The following is a 21,973-nucleotide window of genomic DNA, read 5'->3' as shown; positions in this document are numbered from 1 at the left end:
TAAGAGACACAAATCCCATTTTTATTAGCAAACGTCTGTGCCCAGTGACCTGAGAGGACAGTGACAGTTGGGGTGGTACAGACTCTAAGCCCACCCTGAGCCCAGGGCATGCAGCAGCTTTTAGGCCATCCTCCCTGCTCCACGTCCTGCCCCATTTCCCTGGGCTGCCTCCTTCCAAAAGGCAAGTTGAGACTCAACATTCTATAAAAAGAAGGCTTATTATAAAACCTTAAATGAGGAGCTATAGCAAGACCAGAGAGTTCCTAATAGTTTGCTGTCTCTCAACCCTCTGTCTATGCAGAAAGTAGTTTCTAAATATTCCAGTGGACTCGTTTCCCTATTTACAAACTGGGTCTCTTAGGTAAATCGATGTTGCCGAAATTGACTGATAAATGAGATCAGAATGCCTAAAAATAACCCCACGAATCCTAGCCCAAAGATCAAGCAAACAAAGCCATTTCCAAAGAGTCATTTCAGACCCTGCTCACCTTGCTGGGTCTAGTGGTAAAGCCCCCTCGCTGCAAATGAACCCACCAAACTTCCCAGCTTTGTAACATATCTCCAAGAACTCAGAAAGGCACTTGAAAAACTAACTAAATTTTATGGTATGTTTTCTGTCCACATGCATACTTAATCAAGCAATAGTTAGCCTGGTCAAAAATCATGCTTCTCCAAAAGTAATCTCTGGGCTGGTGAGTACCAAGTCTACAATGGAGGGCTGCAAGTATTCAGTAAATAGAATGTGAACAAAATTCCTGCAGGACTTCAATGCAAGGTGGCTGTTGTTTTTGTTGTTGCTTTTGCTGCTGCTACTGTTAGCATGGGTCAACCCAAAGCCTTCCCATTGGCTCTTTGCTTGCTACTAGTCTGGCTCATTTCATCATCCACCGAGGGCCTCTTCACTCCCTACACAGACTGACAACCACTTCCGAAGAAATTTCTCTTTTGTTATGGATGCTGACCAAAAGCCTGCCCAGGAAACAGAGGAAAGCGGGCAGCCAGAAACAGGGTTTCTGCCCCTGCTCCCTTCTTTAAGGAACAGGTGGTAAACATTTTCAGTTTGCCAGCCATAAAGTCTTTAGTGGAAAGCATCCATCTTTGCTACTAAGGAAACAGCCATGAGCAATGGACGAATGCATGGGAATGGATGTGTTCCAATAAAACTTTATTTAAAAAGAGAACTGACAGCCTGCAGGCTACAGCTTACCAGTTCCTGCACAGGAACTCGTGGTTTGCTTTGCTTTGTTTTGTTTTCTTTCCATAGAAAAAATACTGCACCTCACCCCCATGTTAAGCCCTCTCTCCTGTGTTCCTGGTGAACTCTCTCCTCTGGTCTCATTCATTTATTTCTAACTTGTTCTTTTAGATAGGGTCTCACAGCCAGGCTGAGTCACAGAGCACATCTGCTAATTCTGTGCCCTTTAAATAGATAACATTTTCATAGAAGGCATACTGAGTGCTATGTCAGGAAGGCCAAGAGGAGCCCACAGTAGGGCGTTCAGAAGGAACCCTATCTGATTTCTGGCACTGCTGTGTAGACTCAAGCTTGCAAACATCCTCAGACAACTATGCCACCTGGATTAGCTGTTTTCTGGTGAGTAGTGGGAACCTAAGAGGCAACACGGTTAATAGTACAATACAGAGACTTTAAACAGTTTACCACCATCTCACAGAACAAAAGACCATCCAGGTGGCTCTTCAAGGGCGTGTGCTAACACCCAGCTATTAAAACATGACACACAGAGTGCCAATCCACTGCGATATGGCTATTCTGCTTTGTGGCCATAGCTTCCCTAGATTTTAGGGCAACTAGACTTTGGTGTGAATGGGAGACACCAAAGAGTCTAGGCTCTGCCATCAAAATCTGTCATCAAGAAGCTACATCATTATTATAGCCACAGATACACAAGAGCCAGGACACAGAACAACAAGTCCGCTGTAACAGATTGCAACATCGATACATCCTTCAAAGTAGGAACAAAGTATTCTAAATTTTGTAGCAAAGTCTTTTTCAAGATACTCCTTTCCTTTCAGTGGGGCTATACGCAGTCTACACTACACACACAGAAGCCACCTACCTATACAGCCACTTATTTTCACGTATCCATTTAACAGTTCATTCAAGGTCTGGGGCAATGGCTCAATTTGTAAAGTTTGCAAGCATAAGGACCAGAGTTTAATCCCTAAGGTCCATTTATTTTTAAAAGGCCAGAAGTGATGTCACACATTTGTGATCCCAGCATTAGGAGGCAGAGACAGGCAGATCCCTGAGGCTCCCTGACCAGCCAGTCTTGTGAACTTGTTGAGTTCCAGGTCAGTGAGAGACACTGTCTAAAAGATCAAAGCAGAGAGAACTTGGGGAATAACACAGAGGATGACTTCCGGTCTCTACACACATGCCCACATGTTTAAATTCATCTAAGTATCCTGTAACTATGTACAGTATCCCAGGCCTTGGAGATGAGATGGTAAAGAAGAAAAGTCCTGTCCCAAAGTGGCTTCTGTCGTGAGGGTAACAGAGGCCACAGCCTGTAGTCCTAAACTGAATCTATTTTCTGATTAGGACTGGAGGTCTCCTGCCTGGTGAGTTGCTCATTCTGTTTAGCAAAATGAACTATGAAGGACCTTCAGATTCTTTTCAAAAGCCTCATCAAACCACGGCATGCACTCAGAGAGGATGTTAGACCGCTTGTGCTAAACACATCAAGAATAAGTTTTAAGAAACTGCCACAGAGTAGTAGGGAAACCTGAGCCCTGTGTGAGGAGCATCTGGGCTTCAGTGGTGGGTGCTGTGTGTGATATTGAACACGTTAATAACCTCCATAGTGTCTGTCTCAACCACAGGGTCCATCGGTTGACAGGTTCTCGCTGCTGAACACTTACTGTGTGCTTGGCCTTCTGGGTGGTTAATTATGAGCACTGATAACATGGCTGGCCCTTGTATCCATGTAGTAAGTATTCTAGCTGAAGAGACAGTTAGGAAACACGAAACAGCTTTTAGGTAGCACTAAGTACTGTGCTCTCTACACTACTGCAGCTCCTCTTCAAGTTCTAGAGAGGAACGTTTGCATCGCCCAGCATCGGTGGAAACACAACTCTGATTTCTGCCTCTGTCTTCAGCCTTCTCTCTGTGCCCTCCTCTCTGTCTTAGGATTGCCAGCAGTTCTACTTAGACCCATCTTATATCTAAGTTTTCCTCTCAAGTCTAGCTGCCCTGGCCTGGAAGGTCACATTCCTCCAACATCTGTATGCTGAAACTTAAGTCCCAACATGATATTATCAGACGTATTTGGGAGGTGACTAAGTTGTAAGGGCAGAATGCTTATAGGTGGGATTAGCACCACCATAGAAGCTCCCCAAGTCACTTCCACTGTGTGCAGCCTTAGCTACAGTACAGCATCTATCAACCATAGACTGAGCCCCAGCAGACACCAACTTGCTTTAGTCATCAGCTTCACGGTCTCCAGAGTTGTCAGAAATTACTTTTCATAAGCCACTCGATTTATGGTATTTCCCGATAGTGGCCCAATTATACCAAGTCAACCCTATTTCCAAACATCCTGAGCTTTAAAGTGAGTAGATATTGGAATGTTTTGCGGGGGGTTGGATGCGGGGAGCAACTGTTTTAACTGATAACAAAAAGTTTTAAATGAGGAAATAAGATAGTTTTTAAACTAGAATGTCCAGGGAAGGGACCTCTCAAGAACTCCATGTTTAAATAAGGTACAAGGGGAGGCTTCTGGGGCCATGAGTAAATATCCTATTGCATCCAAGTAGCCCAGGAAAAATATTGAGCAAGGTAAAGAGGTGGGGACCTCAAAGCAAAGGGTCTGGTGTGAGATCAGTCGGTGGCCCTGGCCAGATGCTCTGAGCTGCTTTGAGAACTGGATGCAGATGAAGATCTCCGGGGAAAGGCTGTATTAACTCCTCCGGGCAAGGACCAGGAGTCTGCACTTGAAATCCATCCACCAACCAGAGCGGGTGGTCCAAACCCAGGAAGCTGAAAACCACAGCATGCCTCTGGGCCCAGAGAACATTAATTTATAGACCTTCCCCCCCTACACAGGTGTTTCCTGATACAGGATATTAACTCTCAGCTTCTGGAGGTCCCTAACCTCACTCTGGCCTGAAAGGTTTCCTCGGGTTTGGATAAGCCTCAGATAAGCTGAACTTTCGCAAGCTTACGAGAGCTGCACCTGCAATCCTTCTGAGATTCGTTCATCACAAACCTTAATCCACCTCAAATAAAACCGGTGCGTACAGACGTGGCTGCCCGCCCGCGTGTGGCTGTTTAACAAGGAAGGAGAACAGCTCTGTCTATTCTGAGAAAGCCTCCTCTGTGTACACGGCACCCATGGATTTAATTTCTGAGATTTACATTTTAATTCTTTAAGATATTCGGGGGATAAGTGGGAAGAGAGGCCCATAGTGGAGAGAACTGCCCTTGCGTGCAAACGCATCTGCCTTCTGCTCTGACCCTGGCCCTCCCTTCTCCCCCTTGCCATTTTTAAAATCCACACTTCCCTTCTACATCCTCGGAGTATAGCCTCTGTCTTCTTTCTTGCTTTCCAACCCTGTCCTCCAGTGGTTGAAGAATAGCATCCAAAGCCCCCACCTCCAACCCCAGAATGCAACCTTCTTGGGAATCGGCCTCCACAGATGAAGTTAAGACGCCACAGCAGAATGCAGTGGGCTCTGTATTCAAAATGACCGGTGTCCTCGGAATAAAGACACACATAGACATGATTAAAAGAATCTGAGGGTGATGCAGCCACAGGAGAATGCTGTGATGCAGAACACCAGGAACTGGGCAGAAGCAAAGACACCCCTCCTTCGGGGCGACTAATGACATCATGTTCTTGATGCCACCAGCAAGACTCCAGACCCCTGGTCTCCAGAACTGGGAAATGATTATCTGGTGTTGTTTTCAGCTGCCTGATTTGCAACCCTTTAATGCGGTGACCTCCGTTGCAAGGCTGCTGCATGCATGTCCAGAGCCTGCTTAGCAACCATCTCTCTCACACGCACTCTAGGCTCTGTGCCTCCTCTTCATCTGAGGCTCTGGAGCTGCCTGGTCCCTGAAGGTGAGGCCGCATGCTCTCGATTTACATAGAGAACCAAACAGAATCTGTCTCGTCCGCCTCAATATATGACTAGGAAGTTCTCAGATGCGGAGCCAAGTTGATGAATCTCACAGTGTTTGCGTCTGTACCTACTGCAATTAACAGGGTGCTATAGATGTGCTTCATCACGGTCCTCTCGCCGCCTGTGCGCTTCCCCTCCACCCAGCAGTAAACGCCGTATTCTTGGATGTGTTCCAAAACCATTTGTACACATCGCTGCCCTTGCCCTTTCCTGCGTCGGTGCACGCATCAGTCACCACGGATTGTGTCTGATCGTTCCCTTTCTCCTTTTAAGGTGAAATTTGCAAAAGGTAAAACACACAGGTCTTAAGTGTACCTCTTCTGAGTTTGGACAGATGCAGGCAACTGTTTAACACAAACCTAACCGGCACAGAGAATATCGCCGTCTTCCAAGCGTGCCTCCTTCCACTGCAAGTCTCCAGAGTCAACCAAGGTCTGAGTGTTTTCCTTCAGACTAGCTTTTGGAACTTCACAGCAGTGAACCAGTCATCTGCCTGGAAGAGAGTCTTTTATGAGCTATTATGGTCTCTCCTCCCTACCCCCCATGTGTGTGTGCGCATGCATGTGCCACTGGAGGTCAAGAGAGCACATCCCCCTGGAGCTGGAGTGACAGAAAGGTATGAGCCACCCCATGTTGGTGTTGAGAGCCCAACTCCAGGCAAGCACTCGTAACTACTGAGCAATCTCTCTGGCCCCTATGCCTTGTTGCTGATGTTGATTTGTTTTGTGTTGTTTCTAGACAAGGTCTAACTCTGCAGCCCAGAGCAGCCTTGGACTTGCAGTCCTCTGGCCTCCTCTAGTCCCAGTCTCCCAAATGCTGGGACAGCACATGCTTGCAGGCATCAGTGGCACTCCTCCTTATGCAAGGGTCCCTTTCTCCTGATGATGGGAACCTGCACTCTCCTATCTTGGGCTATTGACGATGTATGAATCCATGTACCTGAGTGTTCTTCTGTGTAGATGCTTTCGTTTCTCTCAGGTTAGGCTGACACCTCTCACCTGATCATAATTCTGCCAACTCTGACTGCTGACAAGTCCAACTCAGTCTCTTGGTGCGCGGTGCAGGCACTAGGAATTCAGACTGGCTGCCTGGGTTTGAACTCAGACTCAGTCTAGCTATCGGCCCTCTGCAAAATAAATACTATGTGTTCCGAATCCGTGCCGGCTTCTGAGAAATGAGGACTAAATGAGTTTGGCGAGCGGGTGACCCTCATGGCATCTCTCCTGAGGTGACCTAGATAACTCTAGCTCCAGGGGATGCTCTCCTCTGACCTCTAAGGGTGACCACGCACACAGCGGCGCGTACACACACACACACACAGACACACACATACACACACACACACACAGAGAGAGAGAGAGAGAGAGAGAGACAGAGAGAGACAGAGAGAGACAGAGAGAGAAAGAGACAGAGACAGAGAGACAGACAGAGAGACAGATAGAGACAGACAGACAAGAACACAGAGACATTCTAAAAATACCTCATGGAAGACTCTCTTCCCAGAAGATGACTCGTGCCTTATTTACATGAGGCTCCAAGTCGAGCATACATATTTGCTAAACACCAAGTGCTGGTTTCTCATTTCTGGAAGGTGGAAGTCTGAGACCGGAGTGTCAGCAGGACAGGTTTTGGTGACGGCCTTCCTCCTATTCACAGGGGACTGCCTTCTTGCTGGGTCTTCCCATGACAGGGAGCTGAAAGCTGATGCTCTCCCTGACTCTTCTGGAAAGTTCACTCCTCTCTTTGGTAAAGATTCTGCCTTTATGACAAACTGCCCTTCCAAAGAGCCCAGTCCAACCAAATTCTACAGGTTAAAAAGACGACAACAACAACAACAACAACAACAAAAGGGACAACACAGAATTTGGAAAAACACAAACATCCGGTCCATATCTGGTTTACTGCAGACAGGAACTAAGTTAACAGATGTGAAAAACACTTGCTGACAAGGGCCATTAAGAAAATAAATACCAACAGCCCCTTTCTGCTCCCTGACAGCCACTGGGACACTGGTGTGCACGGCGAACCCCTTTCTCTGCTCAAAAAGCTACAATGGTTGGGGGCGGGGCTTCACAGAACTACTCTAAGTTCTCCTGCCCAGATTTTAAACGATCGGAGGGAATCATGGCTATCTAAAATATCAAACTGTTTTTTTTTTTAACAGATTGGAATTTCATCAACCCGGGAACAGGACACTCCCCGTACAGATGAAGAAGGCAGAATGGCTGACTGGTAACTGATGAACAACAAAAGGTATGTTAAGATGAGTTAATAAAGTAGAAAAATTCAATAACCAATACTATTCATCTAGTAGACAAAAAAATCTTTTCGATCACACTGGGATTATTCAGAAGCATGAGAAAACAAAGAGGGTTTTCAGCTGTAAACAAACTGGGAACATTCTATGACTGTCCTCATCTGATCCCGGCCCAGGATCTGTCAGGTTTGTTACCTTAGCAACACCCTATAAACACAATACCATGCCTGTCTTTGTCTCCTTCGTATTCTCTGCCCCCATCTCCACTCGCCACCGGTGCTGGGGCTGCACTCAGCCTCTGCTGCACTTTAGAGATGACTCCCAGGCCTTCCCATTGGCACAGCAAGCTCTGAGCCCTCACCCCAGGCCTAAGAATACATTTTAATCAACTTGGAAATGCTTCTCAAAAGATAACCTCTGCTACAAACAAAGCTGCCTGCTTTTGTGTCAGCATGACACAAGCTCAAGTCATTTGGGAAGAGGAACATCAATTGAGAAAATGTGTCCCAAGACTGGCTTGTGGGCAAGCCTGTTGGGGCATTTTCTTTATTTATGATGATGTGGGAGCTCCGGGATCCCTGTAGGTGGTGCCAGCCCTGGAGTGGGTGCTTCTGGATGGTAGAACAAAGCAGGCTGGGAAAGATATGAGGAGCAAGCCAGTCAGAAGCACTCTTCCATGGCCTATGCCCCTGCCTCTAGGTTGCTGCCTTGAGTTCCTCCTGCCTCGACTACCCTGAATGACAAAATACAAGCTGTAAGCTGAGACATGCATGTTCATTCCCAGGCCAGCTGTAAACAAACTGGGTTATTTTGGTCATGGTCATTATTGCGGCAAATAAAGCCTAACTCAGACTGTGTTGTAGCAACTATGGTGGTCTGGAATGCTATATAGCGCCCAACATGCAGCACCCTGAGATGATTCTGACTGTGGGATTATCCAGGTCCCAGCTCCTGACTGCTAGGGTGCAGAGAGGCAGGCTACTGAAGGTGTCACAAGAAATTAGGAAGCAGGTAGACACATCAGTTAGATTACATGTCCACCAGCTAGATACAGCAGTCACAGAATTCTCCAGAACTCTCCACCTAGAGGGGTCTGTCCACCAGCATGGGCATTTGGGAAAGGAAGTCAGAGAGAAGAAAGTGGGAGAAATGGTGGTTGGGGCCAGACCAAACAGATGATTACTATTTTGGTGCAAAATAATTGTAGGTTTTTGCATTACTAAAATTTATTGTTTAATACTGGAATACATTCTTAATAAACGAGGTCATTTATACACATCATTTTAATGCACATTCTTGCTTTATGTTCTTTGATAACAACTTATAACTTGCTGTTTGTTTTCTATTTATTTCATACTATGGAAAGGATGTTAGGCAAAAAGACAACTCTCTGAATGAACAAGGCATTTGCCCAGGAACTACTAATGTACAGTGGTAGCTCAGTAATTCTGCAGGAAAGACCAGAAGGTGGGGGTGGGGGAGGCCAACAAGCACAGCCTGGTGAGAGGCTACTGGAAGTTGACAATGACCAACAAAAGAGCAGCCATCAAAGCTGATCCAAGAGAAGTTGCGAGGGAGCCCCATACACTCCAGTCAGTGTTCATTTGGCACTCAAAGCTTATTGGAAAGGTGAAAATCTCGTGGATAATCTCATGAGCTTACCAGAGCCAATGGCTAAAAACACAAAAAGTCATGTTGAATTGCTCTCCTGTTTCTATACCACAACAATAAGCCATCTCTTGATTAGATTGTCTGTACAACCTATCAATAGGTTGTACGTGATAGAGAACAATGACCAGCTCGGTGACCAAACTTACCATATAAAGGTCATGGTCACTGTTTGGTGGTCTGCTGTTGGTCTGAGCCCTGGAGGAAATCATGACATCTTCAAGATACGCTCAGCAAATCTATGAGATGCACCATAAAGGGCATCACCTTCCACTGGCGCTGCCCAACAGAAAGGCCCCAATTCTTTTCCATGATGATGCCTAACAGCACTTCACACAACCAATGCTTCAGAAGTTGAAGGTGCTGTGTAGCTAACTTTGTATCACCCACAATGTACACCTGCCCCTCTCCAACCAGCTATTCAAACATCTTGATAACTTGTTGCAAGGAAAACACTTGAACACAGAAATATGCAGAAAATGTTTTCCAAGAGTTCTTCAAATCCTAAAACATAGAGTTTTATGTTACAGAATAAATAAACTTATTGTTCACTGGCAAAACATGTTGAATGTAATGGTTACTTTTTAATTAATAAAAATGTGTCTGAATTTATTTATAGTGATTTAAAATACTAGCCATGAAAGGTATTACAGGCCTCTAATTTCAGCACTTCAGAGGTGGAGGCAGACAGAGCACTGTGAGTTTGAGACCAGCCTAGACAACATAGTGAGTTCCAGGCTAATCAAGACTACACACTGATACCCTGTATCAAAAAAGGCGGGGGGGGGGTGTTTAAAATTCACAAGGCCAAGCTGAAGTTCCTTTAGCACTAACCTCTTTATGTAACAACACCCCTCTCCAACACAAACCCTCATCATCTACCCTGAGACCAAGGTTGGAGACGTAAAAGGGTGTCTCTGAGTTTGTTCCCCAAGAGAAGGTACAGGGATGTAAGCCCTCAACATGCAGAAGGCCATAAACAAACCAGCTGCTTTGTCCCTGACTCACCCAAGATAAAGTGAGCAAAGGACAAGTGCTCCATTCAGAGGCAAGTCTCCAAGCAACCAGCCCCCACTCCAGTCACGACAAACCCGCAGTTTGCTTCCAAGCTAGTAGAGTGTTGGAGGAGTCAGGGAAGAAAGCCTGGGTCAGATGTGGAAGCAGAGAGGAACACTTTGAACCTGCTCTTCCCTGCTTGGGCAATCATGTGATGCCTTGAAAAGGGTCCCACTGGAAGTGTACGATTGCTCCTTCTGTACCAGTTAGGACAAGGGAGGGTAGAAGTCGAACTCAGGCAACCAGGGCCCAAGCCCTGGCCCAGGCAGCCTCCAAACCAGCAAGGACAGAAGGCCAATACCTTCTTTATAGTAATGGACTGAGCTGGAGACTTGAGTGACTTAAGCTTCATTTAGCAAAGATATGCTTGATTAAGGCAGAGGTATTCAAGATAGGCATTTTTCAGAGGTCAACATATATGTGCACATGTGTGTGTGCATACCGTGTGTGCATGTATGCATGCGTGTGTAGGTTTTGTGCTGCCAGTCAGGAGGATCTAAATGAAATGATTCTCCGGTAGTATCAAGTATCAAGTGGGAAATATGTCTGGAATATCTTTTGGCACAACAGTATAGAAATGCAAATATATGTATATATACACATACATTCATACATATATATGTATTCTTGATTATTAATATATCAAGGGGTTTCCAGTGCCCCAAACTGAAGCAAATTGAGCAAGGAAATTAATAGTGTAGCGATAAGACAGAGTATAAAATAAATACCCATGAGTTCATATTAATTGGTATTATAAATTATTATGAGCACTTAATACATTTCAGCAAATATACACAAATTAGCGAGTGGAGTATTAAATACAGGGAGATCGCAAGTGCAAGACAATCCGTGCAGATCCATGAGGGAATTAAGGCTTCACTCCTGACCTGGGCTTCGTGTAGGCTCCTTCTAGGGGGACAGCAGGAATGAGAAGAGTAACTTCACAGGTGACGAATGTGACAAATGCCATTCCAGTCGAGTGATCGAGATCTGTGTCAATCATCATCAGTCCCCTCTATGGGGACGGTATGTATCCTTCACATGAAGGGGCGGAAAGGTCACATGCCAAGGTCACGTGGCGTCAGTTTTATTCCTTGCTAACACACACAGCTCCAGTATAATCATGGAAAACAGGGCCGGAAAGATGGCTTTTGGGTAAGGGCACCTGACACCCACCCTGAGGACCTGAGGATCGTCTCCCACAAACCGTCCTCCCACCTCTACAGTTCCACCGCATGTCACACACAGAGCAGGTGACATCACATACCACCGTGACTAACAGCAACCAGCCAAGCAGTGCCGTGTCATCAAGGTGAGGACTGTTCCTCAGGACGATCGTGTCATCTGTAAACAAGGAGACTGAGAAAAGGTCTGCCCTGGTCTCAACGTTTGATCCCTTAAACCCCCCAGGTTGCAACAATCCCCAGGGTGGTGGCATTAGTAGATGGGTAGTCAAGTGAGGGTGGCAGCAGCCTTGGCATTTGTTGAGGACAAGGTCTGACGTGTACCCTGCTTCTAGTCCTCACTATGTCCTCACTATGTCCTCACAGAGAAAAGAACAGACAGACTCTCAAGTCCCGTCATGAGTGGACTCTACTCTCAGCCACATGAGAGCAGCTCCAAGACCTGCCCACCCTCCATCACCACCCATAATTACAGGGGAACCAAGCACAGAGCCCACCAGCACACTCTGTGCTGTTTTCCTGTTTGTACGGCTCAGGTTTTTCCGTATAGGAGATCAACTAAAGAGACAGACCCGACTCTACCATTCACTAGTTACACAACTCCAATCCCACCCTACTCTGATTTCTCCCGTAAGATCGGATTACCAACTATAACCACTTCCGGACATTTATGAGTGAGTCGACAAAGAGGACATGAGCTGAGGGCCCAGGGCAATGCTTGGAATACAAAATTCAACCAACACCAGAATTAACAGTAACCCCACAGCTTCTTCTAAGACAAGGTCTTATCATAATGTCCATGACAAGAAAACTCTGTGCTACTCCTGCCTCAGACTCCCAAGGGCTGACACCCAACTCTTCAGTAAAACCTGGAAAGGACAGGTTTTAGTACTATGCATGGAGGAATCAAAGCTTTCACCTTTACAAATTTGGAAATTTTGAAGCACAGGGTAGGGGGAGGGGGAAAGACTACAACCCCATCCCAAACCATACTCTCCTACTAGAGCGGACATGGGACAAATGCATTGACAGGAGAGACCTAGAATAAAGTCACCCAGCAGGGAGCAGGCCATCCTGGGTATCCCACATGGAGCGTGATAAAGTGTCATAGAGAATGTGAGCATTTACACATGCTTCTGGTTACACACACACACACACACACACACACACACACACGCTGAATCTATGTAAAAATTAAACGCTAATGTTATCCACTTGTGCTGGGAAGATAGATGCATTTCCTACATGGCACAGCATATTCTATTAATTCTGGGCAGAATGAGGAAATGGCCTGCCTGCCTCCACAGTGAGCATTAACATAAAGGACAGTGTGGCCGGGAACCAGACGCTTCTGCCACAGCGTTAATGTATCCTCGCCCTCCACTTACAAATCAACAATCATGGATAGAAACTTAGCACATCTGCCTAAAAATGATAACAACGGATTTAATGCATCCACCCCAAGTCCCACACTCATGAAGAAGACAGTATTTCATAATGTAAGATGCTATCAGAGGAGCCATAATTCAGGGTTAAGGGGCCAAAGCTTCCCTCGTAATAATGGGTTTTCTGAAGTGGCTGGGGAAAACCGAAGATCCGGCCACAGGAGTTAGACCAGTAAGTTCTAAATACCCAGAGGAGCTCAAGTTGGGCTTATTATAAATGACTGTGGTCTCCTGTCACCACAAGCCCACCCCAACAATTAACATGCTTGGCGTAGCTGCCAGAGACCAAGCTATGATTTATTGTTCTCTTCAAATTAATAAAAGCATTGCTATCCGTCGCGGATCCCAGGATTCATCTGCTGGGGAAGAGCTGGTGTCTCAAAGTGGCTGTGCTACAGTTCTGAAGCCACTTCTCTAACCTTAATTCTTAGTGCCCACCCAGGCTCTGCCGACAGCGGCTGAAACCCTTAGAAAGCTATGCTCAGACTCAACTCCACCGATGGGAGCAGGGAGGCAGCAGGTGGCCTCCGCCAATCCTCAAACTTTACAAATGAGGAAAAGCCAAGGTCGTGGGGCTACACAACTGTCCCAACACAGGAAAGTAAGTCCACCCTGAACAAAGCCGAGTTCCCCAGAGCATCAGCCACCCGTGGAGAGCAGAGGCCTTCCTGGCACAAACAGGTTCTAGTTTGTTTAAGCTTTATATAAAAGCTTAACAACTGGAGTGCTGTATACAGCCTCAGAGCTCCGGCTTCCCTGGAAAAACTTCTGTCCAGAGGAATCCAGATTCTCTCATGGTTCCTAGCTGATCTGCAGAACTAAAGAATTGTGTCAAACAGGCGCGAGGGTCCATGAGGCCACAGTGACATCAGTGAACAATTTCTCTTCCCATATGCCAGGGGCCCAGGGTACCTTAGAATTGATTACTTTAGTTTTGCTCAAACTCAAAGTTTACATAAATATATACATGTGTGTATATATATGTTTGCATGTGTGCATTATATGCACATGCGTATATATATACACATATATGTGTGCACACATATGTATCTGTGTGTATGTGTGCATGTTGTATATGTGTGTATATACATGTGTCTATTTGCATATGTGCACATGTATGCTTATATGTGTATGTGCATATATATGTATGGGTGTATGCATGTGTATGTATGTGTGTTATGTGTGTATGTATTATTTTTTAATTTTTCTTTTAGTGATGTGTATGTGTGTGGTTACATGCACATGAGTGCAGGTTTCTCAGGAAGCCAGAAGGAGGTGCCAGATCTCCTGGAGCCTAAATTAGAGGCAGTTGTAAGCTACTAAGGTAGATTTGGGGAATCGAACTTAGGTCTTCTGAAAAAGCCATACATACTCTTAACTGCTGAACCATCCCTCCAGACCGGTTTTAATCTCCTATGTAGTCATGACCTGGAATCTGTTGGTTGGTCTAGAACTCTAAACCTGCACATGCTTAAGACCTTATTTAAGGTGAACATTCATGCACAAAGGGCAAATGAGGAGAGAAATGAACTGTCCCATGCTTAGTATCTGCAAGCCACATTTTCCACCTGTGGTTGTCTGAGGACAGATACCTAGAGCCAGATGTAACTTTGTTTATGTTTCAGAGGAAAAGCATTTACGGACTTCACGACATACAAGTAATACACACACACACACACACACACACACACACACACACACGTGTATACATACACACACACATACACACACATGCATACACACACGTGTATACATACACACACATGCATACACACACGTGTATACATACACACACATACACACACACGCATACACACACACGCATGTTTAAGCATGTGCTTTGGAGAAAGGTGGCTTCCTAACTTGGACAGACTGCTGGTTCCCCAGCCTAGGAGAGCAGAGACTCACCAGAGGATGAGAGAAGGGCCTGAGCCCACTGGGCAGCCACCTCCAGCCCCACTTCCCATACTGCACCTCTGCACCTATTTGCTCACAGCCAAAGGGGCTGTTTTTAGATGTAAATAAAGCTCTTCTACTGAAAAGCTCCTCCGGCTTCCTTCGCCTGAGCTGCAGACCCCACTCAGCCCCATTCTCCCGGTTTGTTCTATGCAGTTCTCGCCACTCACCACCCACAGCCATGCCCGCTTCCCCGGAGCCCAGAACACCGAAAGCCATTCTGGTCTTCCCCTGGCCATACCACGTGAAGCTTCCCTCTCAGGCACTAGAACATCACCCTGGAATGATTCTGTCACTAGACACACTCTAAGTTGTTTTATTTCTGTGCTTCCTAGGCTACCAACTATCCTGCATGCCCGGCTGTGAGATCCATGAAGAAGAACTGTTGCTGTCTCGTGCACTCCTGGTTCATCAAGCCCAACAAGGTACCCAACACCTATTCCCAGCTACAGAAGAAATGGCAGAGGACGTATCTCTCCCTAAGCAACAGACTAGCTGTGGGCAGAAAACAGAGCAGACCTCGGTCTCAGGTCATGCAAGAACTTTGTTACAAAGAGAATCAACTCAACCGCTACATCTAGCTACTGTGCCGGTGTGTGTTTACAAACGCCCCACGGAGTGACAGTGTTCTGATCTTGAAGGTGCTCACTGAGTTTCTGTTTGATTTTGGAATCAGAGTTACATCGATGGATGAGTGCATTTTAAACAGTGCTTCAGCAGCTTCAAATGAGCCATGCAGGTCTCTCTAGGTCTCTCTCTCTCTCTCTCTCTCTCTCTCTCTCTCTCTCTCTCTCTCTCTCTCTCTCTCTGTGTGTGTGTGTGTGTGTGTGTGTAGGCCTGTTCACCATCATCAGAGGGTTGCTGTGAAAGAGCTCTAAGTGGAGACATGTGCTCTATACACATTGTCTCAGTACATGCTTGAAGAACCACAGAGTGAGAACCAGTGTCTCAGGGGCTCTGTGAACAACAGGAAACGTGGCTCCATGGCCTGGGCTCTTTGTTTGGAAAAGGTTCCACTGTGGGTGCACTGACCCTTGACCATCTTCAGTTGTGGCTGAGGCAAGTAGCATTTCCAGAAGAGAGTACCAAAGCCACGGGATGGAGAGAGAAAGCCATGCCCGCAAACATATACCACACCACACACACAGCCCTGAAAAGCCCAGGAGGAGCTGCCACGTCGTCACCTACTGTGACAAGACTGATCTGTAGTGAAATAAAGATAATGCCATCCAGAGGAAATAACGTGTGCTTCCTCCGAGAAGGTCTGAGGTTGTCAACCGCGTGCATGCTGCCAGAGTGCACGCAGCACAAACACCTAGCCAGGCTGCTGGCAGACAGGCTCTCCCGCTGCTGACAAGGCACACCTGTAAATCAATGCCTTTTCCACCTGGTGCCCAGCCCCACACTTAGCCCTGCACCCAGTCCAAGCCACAGGATGCGTTCAGGAAGGTAGAGCCACTGTTGGTGGCCACCCTGAAATGGGTTGCAGAAAATGACCACAGTGGCACCCACTCACTTGCAAACACTAGATCCCTGCTGTTTGTTTCTACCACAACTTAGGTCCCCTGGGGATTTCCGGTGGTAGCGATCACGTCTCCTGAGTCTGTGTAAAGGATGCAGAATGCCTTGGCTTGGTTGCCTGTGTCTGTCAACATCATCTGGAACACTGAGTGACCAGAAACGAAGGCACGGGGACAGGGTAGGTATCAGCTGTGTAAGCTCTTAGATGTCCTTTATAGGGTGTCTTAGAAAAAAAATGGTCTTTTACGAACAAGGTCTGTGAATAATTAACAGTAATTAAATTGCCAGTATCTTTCATGTGTGTGTTCAATATAAAAGTGATTTATAAATTGTAGTACCTCAACAACAAATGCTTTCAAAGCTCTGGTGCTTGGGGGTGAAAAAAATCATTCACTACATAAAATATGGATAACAATTTATAAACTTCATGAAAGCTGGGAAATATTAAAAATCAATAAATAGAAATTGGGTATATCAAATCTGGTAAATACTTTTGGAAGTGAAATTTTTATTGAGAATTTCATATACTCAGCTGATGTTTTCATCAAATCTAACCCCCCACTCCCTCCCCTCAAGCTTCTCTCCTGTTTCTCACTCCCACTCTTCTCTCCTGACCTCTCCCCCAACTCCCACTAAGCACACTTACTGCTGCCTGTGTGCACACTGTATGCGTGGGACCATCTTATCTACTCAGGCGTGGCTAGAGCGTCACAACTGGTAAATCAGCAGAGAATAAAAGACTGTGGGATATTCCGCTCCAAACGGGACGACTGTTGCACATCCTCTTGCCCTAAAACTCAGGGACAATTGTGAAAAACAGGGCAGAAAGATGTAAAGATGCAGAGGTAGACTCCTGCAGGGAAAGGGTAGGTAGTTGCAGGACAGTGTACCTGTCCAGAGAGCTCAAAGTAGCTATGGCAACATGCACAAGATCTGCACAAGATCAAGTCAGCCAAAATCCCAGCACAGGTGGCAAGAGGCCCTGAAGTCCCATCCTTAGCCAAGAAGCTATCAGCAACTGATGGCCGTAGAGAAAAGGGTAGCGTTTTTCAGGGACGCAGACCCTCGTAATATCTTCAGAGAGCGCTGCGGCCCCCTTCCCATGATGCAGTAGGCAACTCTTGGCCACAGGCTTCTTTCTCTTTCGGATGCTATTAAGTCTCAATGGCCAGTGATTTGTAGATGATTATAAGTTTTACTGTGTGTATCATTGCAACTGACAGGCAAATCCCATCAATCAAATGGCATGACTGATGAAAAAGGGACACAGATTTGACATCCACTCTCCGTCAGCCACTCTTCATATCAATTACAGCGCTCGAGACGGCTCTCTGTGGCACACGGATGGGAGGCTCGCCTCTTCCCCCTCCACCGATAGCCCTGAAATGCATGTTCCTGGCTCAAGCACTTTATGTTGCTGGGGGAGAGATATCATTTGGAGTCGGGTGGGTGGTGTTTATATTGCAATTCATGGGGGTCTCCTTCCCCACTGTCTCGCTGAACCCCCAATTTGTCAAGGATGAGAAGCCACTGCGGCAATGGGCACCGGCCAACCGCAGTGCTCTCATTACGCCGACAGCCATGACACCTTTTCAATTCTGCCCATCTCTTAGTCTCTAGTCAAATGGAACTTATTGCTTATAGCTTGTTGAAATTTTATGAATTATTTATGAAAGTAGGTCTACGACTCCAGACTCTTAAAAGACAACACAATGGAACCCTCCTCGTTACCCACAACCTGGCTTCTATCAGAGAGCAGGTACTCTCTGTAACATGAGCTTCGTGTTTGGGGTGCAATAGCAGTTTGGGAAAACGCGCCGACTCTTTAAGAATATTCGGAAGCTATTTATGGAATGCCTGGGCGTATTTTTAAATGTTTACTGTAAACCAGCTTTGAGTTCCAGAAAGATACAGTGGACATATTTCCCAGCTTGAATAAAAACAACTAATGCCTGCCCCACTATTACCCAAACTTAACTGAAAGGCAATTCTCCTATGATGAGCATCCAGAAGGTTCTAGTCAGGTCATGACCCCAGAGTTCCCTTCTGTTTCAAAGAGCTATGTGGCTGTGCACAAGTGAGGACCACAACCTGGCCAGTGACACCGGTATGAAAACCCATGGGTTTCAGCAATGCATGACGAGGACATGCCAATCAGACACACCAGTGAAGAAACACTTGGTTCTCTGCTCACCAGAGCATGAGACCTTGGGTTATAAAACAGAGGACACCACTCACTGTTTTCTGACTCTGTCAGTAATACAGTCAGATAGAGAGGTATGGCTAGGCTGGAGGGCACCAAGTGGCAAAACTAGCCTGCTCTTGCCACACCTCCATGACTACATGTTTGCTCAGCAAAGGCATCTCCACTGGGACAGGTTGACAGAGACTCTGAAAGCAGGAGCTGCCTCTGATTCAGGACAACTGTCTCCATAAATATCCATTCCTCCCAAGTCCCATGGCATCCCTGCCCTCCTCCCCAGATATTTAGTTCCCAGACCCAACCCCAGAGGAAAAAGCAGAGCCCAGAGAGACCGATGGCATTTCTGGCTACTGTCCTTATAGGGTCCCTTAATTGTGAGAGACACATCCTCAGAGAAAGCAAAGTCCCACCACCCAGATGGTATAGCCAATAGCGGTGAAACTTACCTTGCTGGAAAACATCTTGATAGCAGAACGGGAACGCGGGAGAGGGGAGGAGAAAAAGAGAGGAAGACATTAGTGATGGCAAAGAAGGAAGTGTGGCAATCAGTTCACGTATGCTGGCTTTGCTAACTGTTCTCCACACAGCACTCCCTGCACACCAAGCTCAGGTCACGGGTGGAGACCACCGGTGTCTAAATCATGGCTAATACTTATAAACTCTGTGTTTGCTGTCCCCTAAACCAGAACACAGGTATTGTGGCTGTAAAGATTAAATATGTCATGTCCTGACTCTTAATGACATAGGACAGTAGTCGGCATGTAACGCACAGGACAAAGGTGTTTGCTGGGATGTATAATGTCACAACTGCAATGGCCTTATGAAACAGGCTCTGTATCATTCTTATTTTATAGAGAAACTGAGTTTCCACAAGGCTAATACGGCAGGGGCTCAGGACTGAACCCAAACCTGTGTGATCCTGAAGTCATCAAGCTCTGAAAAGCTATCTGACTGACCAAAGACAACAGTATTTCACGAAAGCATAAACTTAAAACGTCTGTGAAATTAAGGATCCTAGTTACCACACAAGCAAAGCTCACACACATTCCCCACATTATAACCCATGACTAATAAGCACACCATGTCTTCAAGGTGAACACTAAGTCTGCTAGAAAGATAAAAAAAAATCATGTATCTTTTTCAACAAACACCTGGGGGACTGTTATGTGACGAATACTTTGTTACTAGTAGCCACAGAAGAACAAAAACAACCAACCAAAAACCCACCCTGTCTCCAGGGTCTGCCCAACAGCACTTCCAACCCCAAGTGTACTTTGACCTAGTGGACGCGGACAGTAAGGCTCTGTTTTTCTAACTGTCCTCTCTGCTCAACAGTGCAGATGGGACCCACAGTACGGCAGCCATTTTCATGGCTACAGAGAATTCCACCCTGTGATTATGCTAGCGTTTATCTTTCCATTCTGATGTTGGTCGCATTTTCAGTGTTTAGCAATCAGGAATCAAGATAATTGTTTTCCTCTACATCTTTCAGTGGCCACAGCTACATGTAGAAAGCATTTATTTTAAAATCTTCCATGTACAAGGGATCTTAGCCTCCCAATCATCACTGAAGTTTCTTAAGTGATCACGGTGTTTCATTTGGTATCTTCGAGATACAGAGGGAACAGTGACCCAGGACCACCCAGATGGGAGCTAAGAGCACCTGCTCTGTCTGCAGGGCTATGAAAAGAAGCTTCCAGAAGATAGTCTGACAGCATGTATGGAAATATCCAATCTGCAGTCCTTGACCAACAACTTTAGGACTTTAATCCAACAAAATACCTCCTAAAAGGGGTCTAAAAGAGAAGCTCATCAAAGTATTATTTACAGTGGGAAACCATAGGATACTGCCAACAGTTGCCAGGGAACCAATGTAATGTGTGTGTGCACGACTTGCTGTGCAGTGAACTTTAATGACTAAGGAGGAGTGCAGAGATGGATCAGGTAAAGCTCCCATCATGTAAACCTGAGAACCCAAGTTTGAGCCCTGGAATCTGTGTGAAGGAGAAAGGAAAGAAAAGACTATTTAGATAGTCTACACAGACACCACAGCATACCTGTGTCCCCCCACTCCCACACACTAAATGGTTATAGACTTTAACTGACCTTCACTGAAAACATTAGACATCTAGGTGGAGCACATAACCCCCAAGGACATTTATGTGCCTATGGGCACATGCATGTTTATGGCTGCATTAACAGAGGTTTGCTGGGGGCTGGCTCAAACGGTTAAGAGCACTGACAGAGTTCCTGAGTTCAATTCCCAGCAACCACATGGTGGCTCACAACCATCTGTAATGGGATCTGATGCCCTCTTGTATGTCTGAGGAGAGCAACAGTGCACTCCCACACAAAAAGATAAATACATCTTTGAGTCGGGGAAGGTGGTTTCAACAATGACCACAAAGATTGCTTTTCTTTGGTAGATGGAACTTGGGTTTAATCTTACAGGAGATTTTTATATATTATTTTAATCTTTAGCAATAAGCACCCCTTATATCCATAATCCCTGTTTAAAACTAACCTTATTGTCACTTAAAAAACAAGTAAGAACTACACAATCAGGATCAACTTTACAGCACTGACACATGAACCACCAGCGCCCATGGGATCAGGAAGAGCCAAGGGCCCTGAATGGTGCAGTCATTTGTCTGCCACATCAACAGGTCAGAAGTCTTGAAGTTGCAGATTTCATTCCACTCGGACACAGCCCCCGATTTTATTAATTAAACCTTTTCTTGACAGTTTCACACACATATGTAGTGCAGTCTATTACTCTCTCTCCTACCCCTGTCAAGCCCTCCTCTTCTGTACATGTCCCCTTCGAGAGCAGCCTGGCACAAAACACACATGCTCTCACAGGCAAACCAAGCCAGTCACTCTGGCTTGGATGAGAAATACTTAAAAATTTCACCCCCCTGCTTCTGAGGAAAGCCACACGATTCTGAACAGCCAATCCCACCACTTCCCTGACTCTGCTCTGCTTTATCTGTCCATCCCCCGTTCTTAAGAGAAATCTTCCTCATTACCTACCCAACCAAGAACGAAGATGTGTGTGAGTGTTTTTTTTTTTAAATGTGTTAAAGATGGACAGCCATGTGTTGTTGTTATTGTGTCCTGAGTAACATATTATCATAGCTGTCTACACGGCACTCATTGCGTTAGATTTTAGAAGCAATCTGAAGGTGATTTAAAGTATACAGCACAGCGTTTGTAGATTATAAACACACACTGTGGCATCTCTGTCAGGGACTTGAGAACCTGCAGACCAGACCTCTTCTGTGTATGCTGTGCAGTATCCTCGAGCCTTGGCAATTCACCTTCTGTACAAAAGCTGGCCCAGCGGTGAGATGCCGCTACCCGGGGACTGGGGAAAAGGCTGTAGGTGGCCTCTTTAATCTACCACAATACATGTGATTGCATCCTGGACCTCACCACCTTAAAGTCTCTGACCAGCTTCTACTCCTGACAGAGCCCTCCTACTCATCCTTCAAGTGTCACAGGCACTGTGAACTACGTCCCCACAGAGAGGGAACTC

General features: G+C 46.0%; 1 protein-coding gene across 7 annotated transcripts in view; it reads right to left on the bottom strand.

Moving 5' to 3' along the window:
• Gfra1 (GDNF family receptor alpha 1) overlaps positions 1 to 21,973 on the bottom strand; it is a 226,429-nt gene that overhangs the window by 143,964 nt on the left and 60,492 nt on the right. For 5 of the 7 annotated variants that reach the window (XM_032892238.1, XM_032892239.1, XM_032892237.1 and 2 more), the window contains one exon: positions 18,882 to 18,896. The exons of the other annotated variants lie outside the window; for them this stretch is intronic. In XM_032892238.1, coding sequence (XP_032748129.1) covers positions 18,882 to 18,896 — 15 coding nt within the window. The remainder of the gene's footprint in view (positions 1 to 18,881; positions 18,897 to 21,973) is intronic. 7 annotated transcript variants of the gene reach the window in all.

This window comes from Rattus rattus, chromosome 2 (genome assembly GCF_011064425.1).
Source record: "Rattus rattus isolate New Zealand chromosome 2, Rrattus_CSIRO_v1, whole genome shotgun sequence".
Taxonomy (NCBI): domain Eukaryota; kingdom Metazoa; phylum Chordata; class Mammalia; order Rodentia; family Muridae; genus Rattus; species Rattus rattus.
This window is presented reverse-complemented; position numbering and strand designations above follow the sequence as displayed.